Source organism: Lepidochelys olivacea (genome assembly GCF_965140295.1).
Source record: "Lepidochelys olivacea isolate rLepOli2 genome assembly, chromosome: 20".
In the NCBI taxonomy this organism is placed as follows: domain Eukaryota; kingdom Metazoa; phylum Chordata; order Testudines; family Cheloniidae; genus Lepidochelys; species Lepidochelys olivacea.
Window position 1 is genome coordinate 20,189,264 of NC_140430.1, and position 9,453 is coordinate 20,198,716.

General features: G+C 58.6%; 1 protein-coding gene across 1 annotated transcript; it reads right to left on the minus strand.

The window, feature by feature from the left end:
- Positions 1-50: 50 nt before the first annotated feature.
- Positions 51-9,391, minus strand: PSPN (persephin). The gene is made up of 3 exons (XM_084610352.1): positions 8,738-9,391; positions 2,903-3,501; positions 51-1,232 (listed from the first exon to the last, which is right to left on the minus strand). The coding sequence occupies exons 2-3, from the start codon at positions 3,048-3,050 to the stop codon at positions 808-810; spliced, it is 573 nt and encodes a 190-aa protein (XP_084466478.1). The 5' UTR covers positions 3,051-3,501; positions 8,738-9,391; the 3' UTR covers positions 51-807.
- Between the last annotated feature and the right edge of the window lie 62 nt (positions 9,392-9,453).

Below are 9,453 nucleotides of genomic sequence, written 5' to 3' on the forward strand. Positions count from 1 at the left end.
GTTCCAGTAGTTCCTAAAGGCCAGCTGCAAACAGGGCCACATTGTGGTCTGCCTAAGGGACGACCCTGGGCTAGCTCGAAGGAAGTAATCCTTTCCCATCTGTACCACAAAATAGCCACACGTCTTTTGATCAGTTTCACGGCTTTTATTAGTTTGAAACCACCGTGTACATTTCAGCTGTTCCCAAGACATGCCTGAAAACGAGCAAACAAACACAATCCCGACTCTCTACTAGCGGAAAGAAGCAAATAAATTAAAAAGGGACTCTAAGAAGCTCAGGTAGGGAGGCAGCGGGAATGAGATCCCTAGCCCGCCCTGCCCTTAGTGGAAGAAACCAAATAAATAAATAACTTAGGAATCCATAAATATCTCTTATCGTCCAGCTCTCCCCCTGCACCTGTGTGTAGATGAGCCATGCACACCTCCTCCAGGCAGGATCTCGGGCTCAGAGCCTCCAAGGTATTTAGGCTCCTAACTCCCATTGTTTTCAGTGGAAGTTAGGAGCCTAAATGCCTTTGAAGTTCCAGGCCTTAGCAAACAAGCTAGCATCTCAGTAATGCAAAGAAACAGGATGGGGTTGGAAGGAGGGGGTGGTGTGAAGTGAACACCATTGTTGTTTTGATAGCAGTTCCCTTCTCCCACCCCTAGAGGGAGGGCAAAAGTCCCGGCCCCCGTCCTGTGGGATCTGTGGCATGGAGTTTGGGCTTCTCTCAGGCTACGGGTTCAAGGGTGTGGGAGGAAGAAACACTGACTGCTTTAACATCGGCACTACACCCACCCTGCTGACGCACCCTCCCGCCAGCGACATCAGCCCACGCAGGAGCAGGCAGAAGCAGAGAGCTTCTCCACCTCATGCCACTGGTGGCTGTTGTCCAGGAAGGCCACGTCCTCGTAGTGTGTTGGCCGGCAGCAGGGGTCGCCAACGATCTTCTCCTCACCCAGGGCCGGGATCTCGCTCTTCTGGAGCAGCACGGAGAGCGTCAGGTCGTGGTTGGTGCGGGCCTTGGGGCAGCTCCCACTGCAATACTTGAACAGGATGGTCTCCTCGGAGTCGTAGCCCAGGCCCAGGTCCCTGACGCGCAACAGCAAGCTCCGCAGCCGGCACTCCTGCTCCTCTGGCTGCTCCCACAAGCGTTTCTGACGGCTCTTGGCCGGCTTGGGGGAGGCGTAGGGCAGCAGGTTTCTAGGGTTGTCCGGGACGTGCAGGGAAGGTCCCTTTGGCATGTGCGTCTCTGAAACAGAGAGAGACAGATCACGCCAAACTGGGGAGGGGTGCTGAAGGCACAGCCCAGGCCCGGAATCCCACCCACCACCTCCTTGAGCAGGGAAGAGGGAACCCCTGTATGGCCCAGACTGCCCCTGTGGTGATCCGCCACCACTGGGCAAAGAGGGGAGAATCCTGTCTGCCATTGTGCTTCTGAACCAAGGACAAACTCGGCACCAGGGAGATGGAGACGCTTTGCAGGGAGCTCAGAGGAAAGCAGCAGCAGCAGCAATCCAGAGGCTGCGGCTCCTGGGTGACAGGGCGTAGCTGAATAGCCACTGTGAAGGGACAAGGAGAGTCCCGGGGTGCAGGAGCAAGGGTGACCTCGGATGGCTTTCGGGACGGCTGGCTCTGGGGCTAGAGAGGCTGGCAGAAGCCCCATCAATGGGATCGTTTAAAAGTGAGAAGCGATGCTGAGCTTTTTGCACTGTCAAGTTTTAAGCGACTCAAACCATTGGGGATCCCAGTGATTCTACAGGAGGCTACTCCGATCCTCCACGCAGCGATCCTGCGGTGGACACAGCTGGAGAAGTCAGAGGTTTTGTATTGTTAGGAGGGGAAGACAGGATGTGTTGTACCCACGCTACTAGTCAATATCCCCCCTGTGCTGTATCAGACTAAACTAGAGGGTCCCATACCCTCCCCTGTTGGGTCTGGTCTCATATCCCCCCTCGTTTGTTCACACCAGTGGGTCCTATCGTCCTGTAGCCCTGCTGCATCCAATCTGGGCAATGGCCCATCCCGTTTGGCCTCTTGACTCCAGCCATGACCTGTACTAGATGCGTCAGAGGAAGAAACTAAATCCCCAGTGGCTGGTCATTTAATAATTGGACTGGGGCGGTGGAGGGGGAAGCAGTACCTTCCTGACCCCTCTGTTGTTGCTCACCTCAAGCCCTGAAGCATGAGGATCAATGGACTTTGTACAGCGAATTGAGTGATGCCATTGACAGTGAACTGAGGGATGGGTTTAACCCCCCCCCCCACCCACACAGATCTACCCAGACATTTATTCCATGCTCAGCCCTTGCAGTATCTGAGTGCCTAGAGCGTGCAGCCGCCTAGATTTATAGCGGTAATTTCCCTCGTCTCTACCAGCTGATACTGCACATCTAGCGTGTGCATGTCTTTCTGCTGCTCTGCTCTCGGTCTGCCGGTCCGATGGCTGGGGTTAGAGAGCAGAATCGCCTGCTCTAATCCAGTAATTTTATGTACATATACCCTCCCCTGCCGTGCCCCTAGCTAGCCTCTTAGCAAGGATTGAGTGGCCCCGAGGACTGAACTGAACTCTTCTCCCTGCCAGCTGGAAAATTCATCCCTCTGCTGTCCACTCTACCTTGGGAGCATAGAGAGTGCACTCCGTCGTTAGGGCACTAGCTCACTAAGATCCAGGTGCAATTCCGGGCTCCACCACAGATTCCCTGTGTGACCTTCGCCTCCCCGTGCCTCAGTTTCCTCATGTGTGCAAGGGGGATCATAGCACTGCCTTGCCTCCCAGGCATTTGTGAGGATAAAGCTTGAGGTCAGTTACCCTTAGCCCAGAAATCGCCGGGGTTGGGGAAATAACCGTACAAAATGGGAACATGCCCCCGCCACCCTGGCACTGCCCTGCCTGGGAACAGCACTGAAAGTGTCTCATACCTAGGAGTGCCCAGAGCAGGTCCCTGATGCTGGTACCCGGCTCTTGCTCTTCCATCAGCATGGGCCTCTTGTCTTCCAGTGGCTGGGAGACAGCGGGTCTGACCAGGAGGATGAACGAGATGCTGCAGAGGAGCTGGGATGAATCCATCCTTCCCCAATTAAGCCGGGTTGGCTTCTGAAAGGAAGGTGGCTCATCTCTAATTTATATCCTCCTTGGGATGGCCTGGGGGGTTGGCAGGGCAGGCGTTAACTCTTCGTAATCCTTGAAACATTCCATGCTGGGCCAAATGCAGGGCGGGTTCAGGGGGGCTGGAAGGAGACTCGTTCCCAGCGGAGTCTCTGGCGTTGGTGTCTTGACCCTGCATTCGATCCGGTCTCTCTTTTGCAGTCGGGGTAGAGTCTTTGACTCTGGACGGTAGGATGCTCGCGGCCGAGCTGGCTAGCCGCGAACTGCACTCCAAGGCGGTACCTTGCGCCCGCTCACGTCACCCCGGCCCCGGGTTGTTTGACTGAAAGCGACGTTAGAGCGGTGGGGTTTGGGGAGCTGGGATGGGGTTAAATCCTCGTTCTCTCCCCCTCTGAAAGAGTTAACTGAAAATCTTGGGGAAAAAAAAAAAAAGCCCAGGATACTTGAATGGAAATTCCTGGACTTGATTACACCCAGATCTGCTGTGCAAATACCTTTGGGGGAGAGCGGGGGGAGATGGAAGGGGGATTGTACATAAATTATAGGGTCGCGGCAGGGGTGGGCTAGGGTAACACGTTGAGCCGGCTGGTAACAGCCTGTTAGTAGAGCATGAGTGCGCCTGGCCGGACGGGCTGCCCAGGCCTGTGTCTGTCTGGCGAGACGGCCGGAAAGGGGGGACTCCTGGCCCTGGTGGATGGGATGGAGCCGGGATTTACTGGGCTTGACTTGGTTCCACGCTGGAGATCAGGCAGGTTTCCCTCTCCTGGCTCTGCGAGGCAGCAATGCTCAGCTGGCTCGAACTTCCCCCTTTCCCACAATGCAGCTCAGGGGGCAGTTGCCGCAGACAACCCTCCAGTTGTAGGCCCAGAGGAGGCAGTGCAGGGCATCAGGTTCACTTCACCCTCCCATGAGCACTTTGCCTTCTCCCCCGTCTCTCCCTGATTCGGGGCAGGCCCTGGAAGGCCTCTGACCCAGTCCTGTAGTCACTGCGGTTCCCCCGGAGGGTGCTGGCAGGATCAGGCCCTCAGCTTCCTGGGCTAGATAAAGAGGAGAGGAAGAGATGGGCAGCAGCCCCTGCTATGCACCCAAACCCCTTTGGCCCTAGGAGGTGGGGGTGCCCGATTTAGCTCTCCACATCCAGGCAGCCTGTGGGGCGTTGGGGTAACCGGTAGCCAGAGGTCAGAAGGGGCCTATTTTTCAGGACAGGCCACTATGTGGCCTCTGATCCCAAGCTAGAAGAAGGCTGCCCTGGGCGGCTTGTGGCCAGCCTGCCTAGTGCCGGCTGCTCCCTGGAACCAACGGCTGGCTGCGTGTGGCACAGACTCCGCCCCTGCTAGACCAGGTGGAGGGCAGGTCACCTCCCCAGAGCTGTGCGCTTCGGGAGGAGCCCGTGCCCTGTTCTACTCGGATGCTTCTTCCATAAACTCGGGAGCCAGCCCAGCCTTGGGGAGCAAGGGCTAGAGGGCTTTCCCAGCTGCATCATCCATGCTTCTGTCTCCCCAACTTCCTGCCTCCCACCAGCACAGCCCAGGGATGAACCAGAGAGAAAATCCCCCTTATGTCACCTGCCCCATCCCCTACGCTGCGGCCTGCATGGGGCTCCCCGATACCACAGCCTCTAACCCTTCCTGCCTCAGCCCAATTTCCTTTGCCATCCTCTGCCCCAGGCTTGGCCCTCACACCCCATTACCCCTGGGGGTTCCCACAGCCGTTAGACAGCAGCTTGGATGCCTACTCCAGAGCTTAAATACCTCTGGAGTTAAAGTTTCTGCTCCTATCAAGGGAGATTTCGGTTACCTTTCTAACACTCCGTGAAGCTCCAGAGGCTACAGGATCCCCGGCCTTGGAGGATTTCAAGAACAGGTTGAATGGACACCTGTCAGGGATGGTCTAGGTTTACACAGTCCTGCCTCAGTGCCGGGGGCTGGACTTCTCGAGGTCCCGTCCAGCTCTTTGTTTCTAGGATTCTTGTTTGACCCAAGTAGTCAAACAAGGGAGGTGTCATTAAACCCAAAGGTCTGTCTGGGTCACTCGCCCAGCTCTGGGGTGGAGCGACGCTGCAGGGCAGCGGGCAACTGCAGCAGGCAATTATGGGGCTGTAGTGGAATGAGGAGCTAGGATTTTGGCCAGACACCAGCCCTGCACGAAGGTTCTGGAGCCTTTAATGAGCATGTGTGCTCAGCTGGTCTCTGCTTCCCCGCACCCCTGAGCCGTGGGCTGGGCCCTAGGTAAATCCTAGAGGTTTCTACCACAAGTTCCCCCTTCACTAGCAGCCGCAGGCCTCTGTCATCTGTGTGCGCCTTGGGTGGCAGCTTGATGGTCTCCCCTCCAAGTACAGCTCTGGCTGGATGCTGCCTAGCGTGAGATCTACCACAGAGCCCAGCGTGAGCTGGTGGCTCGGGGTAGGTCAGTGCCGTGGGGAATCTCCCATCATGCCACTGCAGGTAGGACTCCCCGGGGATGGCGCTCAGCTGCTTCCACTTGTCCTTGCGTTCCGGGAATGCCGAGGGAAAGGTCAGCAAAGGAGGAAGAAGAATTTGGGGGCGGAGGGGAAGAGCAGCCGTCTGGTTCCCGGCTTAGTCCTGCCGTGTATGGAACATCTCCCTGCGCCGGGCCGAGGCAGGGGGATTGCACGCAGCGTCACAGGCCCCGGGGATAAATCAGGGCCGGCGCTGACAGGAGAGGGCTCGGCGCCGTCTGGGACTGGGGCCGGCCGAGCGCATTCCTTCCACTCCTTCCTCCGCCGGCTGTGCCAATGGCGAGCAGGGCGGTGAAGCCAGGCCCTGCCAGGCTGGAGGGAGATGGCAGGAGTGGAAACACCCCAGAGGGAAGGGAATGGGCTAGACTTCCAAGGGGGTGGTCCAGACACCTGGGTTCTCTTCCTCACTCTAGGAGGGGGTGAGGGCTAGCTGTTGGAGGAGTGGGAGTCAGGACGCCTGGGTTCTCTTCCCAGCACCAAAGGGAAGTGGGGGTCGAGTGTTTCCTAGTCTGGAACTTCCCTCCTCCTCAGTCTTTCGCAGGGCTCTGGTTTTCAGAGCCCAGCCTTCCCCCCACTGCGTAGGGAAAGATGGCCCGTGCTTGCCCCTCTGTCAAATGGTGATGCTGTCACCCACCAGCAGCTAGGGATGCCATTAACAATAAAGCATTTTGAACCCCTGAAATACTAGACACAGGCTAGTTGAGGCGGGGAAGGAAGCCCTGGTGGGTGAGGCTCTGTTATGTAATGCAGGGATTGTACTTTGACTAGACTTGCCCTCCAGGCTGACTCCAGGGAGACAGAACGTTCCCAGTGGCTGGCCCAAAAGCCTGTGGAACTCACTGCTACTAGATACAGGCACATCCGCAGGCCTCACCTTGTACAGCGCCACAAGCAGAATTCAGCTCTTCCCACCTGGGAGCTAAAGATATTTGACTCCCATTAGTCTGGCCCTCAGGGTACCATGTGGAGGAGGGGCTGTAGTGGGTGCTTGCACCAAGTAGTAAATACTCTGTGGGCAAGGGGAGGGGGACCTTTCCAGAGCAAGGCCAGCCCCAGTCCCCCAGCTGTTCAGTAACACCCCCCAACCCGGGCACTCAGTGGCCAACCTCAAAGGTATTTAGACACCTGATTCTGGGATCTAGGCACCTAAATATCTTTGAGGAGCCAGGTCTCAGCCTTTGAGGCCTGCCTGAGCCAACCCTGCTGCCAGTATGGGGGGGCTGGGAACTAGCTGCAGAGGCAAAGGGGCTGGGGGGGGCTTCTGGCAGCCAGACACACCAGCTGCCTCTGCCCACCGCTGGGCTCTAGGAATGGAGGCGGCTCAGGTGTTATCTCCTGGCCCATCCCAGCGGGTTATTTTTAGCAGGGAGATCTGAGAGGCCCGCCAGCACAGCGCCCCCCCCAGCTGGCCGGGCTAACGAGAGCAGCATGTGGGGAAAGGCAAGAGCAATGCGAGGAATGCCAGGGGCTGCGCCAAGGGCAGCCCGACTCCCTGGGGATAAATCACGGCTGGGTTTTCCTTTACGCGGCAGCGTAGCAGGGCCAGGAACTGGCTGCAGCAGGGAGGGCGTTGGCCCCATGAGTATGTTCAATGTCACTCCACGATGCTCAGCTGGAGGGGCGCACAGGGGTCCAGGCTGGGGCAGCCTCCTGGTCAGGAGCATCATTGGACAGAATGGGGAAACTGAGGCACCAAGGGGGAAGGGACTTAGCTGCACAGCACCTCATGGCAGAGCCAGGATTGGGACCCTGACTTCCAGCCCTGCCCCCTAGCTGCTGTAACCACTCAACTTCACGCTCCTCCCAGAGCTGCTGATTGAACCCAGGAGTCCCTGCCCCCCCCCCACGCTAACCACCCAGGACCTGTCATAGACATTATGGTGGAGGGCCCCATTCCATGGTACATGGGGCAGGAGTCACTGTGCCCCCCATTCTCCCATTGCTGGCTGGGGATCAAGGAGGCAGCTGGCTTCCCCATAGGCCCAACTCCACTGGGGCTGGCTGGTCACTCCCTTCCCGCAGCACCAGCTGGGCAATCGCCTTAACTCTAGGGCTGCCTGCCCTCTGCTTCTCTGCCTTCCTGGCAAGGCACCTGCTGCCCCCACCCCCACAGGGCCCCGGCTTTCAGAGCTGTGCTCCCTGCCACATGGGTTTAGGGTCCCTCCACCCGCAGGCCAGGAACCAGGCAGGGTTCTGTTAACTGCCAGCGCCCCGGGTTCAGCGTGATGGCTGGGCCCAAGCTCATGCTCCTTATCATGGCTCTGCTTTGAGGGTGGCACGGCCCAGCTGACTCCTGCTAGCCCCTGGTGGAACAGACTCTGCTTTCGCCCAGAGCAAGGGGGTGGACTGGAAACAAAACTAGAGGGGCAGTCCAGGCTCCAGCATTGGTTCTGATCCAGCCCCGGGGTGGGTAAGAAAGGAGATCAGGGCAGTGGCTCCAGCCAGCCCCTGGGCAGGGAGAGTGGCTGACTCTAGGGGGCAGAGAATGGGACATGGGGCCTTTCCCAGCTCAGGCGTGACCTGGCTTTGGGGCTAGGGCTGCAGTCCCTTAACAGGCCCTGATTCAAGGGGCTTTTGCCCCTTTGGCAGCCAGAACCCACCACTCCACCTTCATCAACCAGGGCAGGTGCCTCTAAGTGTTAATCAGGGCCCGCCGCTGGCCAGTGATGCGACCTGTGGGGTTACACAGCTGAGCGGCCCATGCCGGAGACTTGGGCTGGGAGAGCTCGCCCAGCAGAGATGGGGTGAAGGAGACAATAAATCACCCAGCGCCCCCGCAGGCTCAGCTGGCCTGAACTGTGTGTCCACAGCCTCCCACCTGTGGCAAAGCCTGGAGGTTTTCCTTAGGAGCATTGGAAAAATAATAAATAGCAACCAGGGCAAGGCTGGGGATTTTTCTTTCTTGGGATGATAAATCAAGGCCGGTGGCTCCGAGACTTTTCCATATCGGCTCAGCTCTTAATCCACTGGAAAAACAGCTCAGGCAGGCCACGGCCTGCACTCTGCACCTGGGGGGAGCGGGGGGAGAGAAGGGGGGCTTTAAGAAGATGCCCCCCCTTCTTAGGCCCAGTTCTGTCCACGTGGAGGAGCAGCTGGCTCGGGCTGTTTTGCCCAGATGTCACCAGGTCAAGTCCTGCAAGGGTCAGGAGTGAGTAGAAGTTGTACTCACTTGTGAAACAAGTTGGCTGGATCTCACGTGGCTTCCCTGGGGGCGGGTGGCCGGGAAGTGCTCCTGCAGTTGGTTCCCCCTTGTGGGCTGAGAGAGCTGGTGTCCTTTGAGAAGCTGGGCATGCTGGCGGCTGGGCTGGGGGTTTCAGAAATCTGGCTGCCTCTGGGTGGGACTCAGCACAGCAGGTCAAGGGTTAGGGTCAGCCCGGGAGGAAGTCAACGCTGGCGGAGGATGCTCCTCAGCAGAGCCGGCCCACGCAGCCCCTGGGGGATGCATGCACAGGGCCTGGCCCTCCAGGGCGAGGGCTCAGCCCAGGTTGGATGAAGTCACCCCAGGCCTGGATTCCACGCTCGGCTTCACCATAAAAGGTGGCGATGCTGGGCCAGGCTGGTGCCCATGCGTCCCCCCCAGCTGGGGGACGGCGAGCCGCTGGAATGCTCACCCGAACCACACACCATGGCTGGGGAATTAATCCCGGCATCTCAGGCATCCCGCAAAGCAGCCACTTCCGGGGGCAGTGGGGGAGACGGACACAGGGCCGCACCCTGCCGCTCCTCCCCAGGGCAGGCTGAGCAGCAGAGGCCCTGCCCCTGCCAGACTCCAAGCGCGAGGGAATCATCCCCGCTGTGGGGCAGGCAGCGAGCGTAAACCCCTCTCAGAGCAGGGGCCTGCCCCATGCAGGAGTGTCTGGCAGCACGCGCCCTCAGCGAGCAATA

Excerpts from the sequence above, each read along its gene's own strand:
- PSPN (XM_084610352.1), bottom strand. The coding sequence starts at position 3,050 with ATGGATTCATCCCAGCTCCTCTGCAGCATCTCGTTCATCCTCCTGGTC. Across the intron at positions 1,233-2,902 it reads CCTGCTCTGGGCACTCCTAG|AGACGCACATGCCAAAGGGA; the intron begins GTATGAGACACT and ends TCTCTGTTTCAG.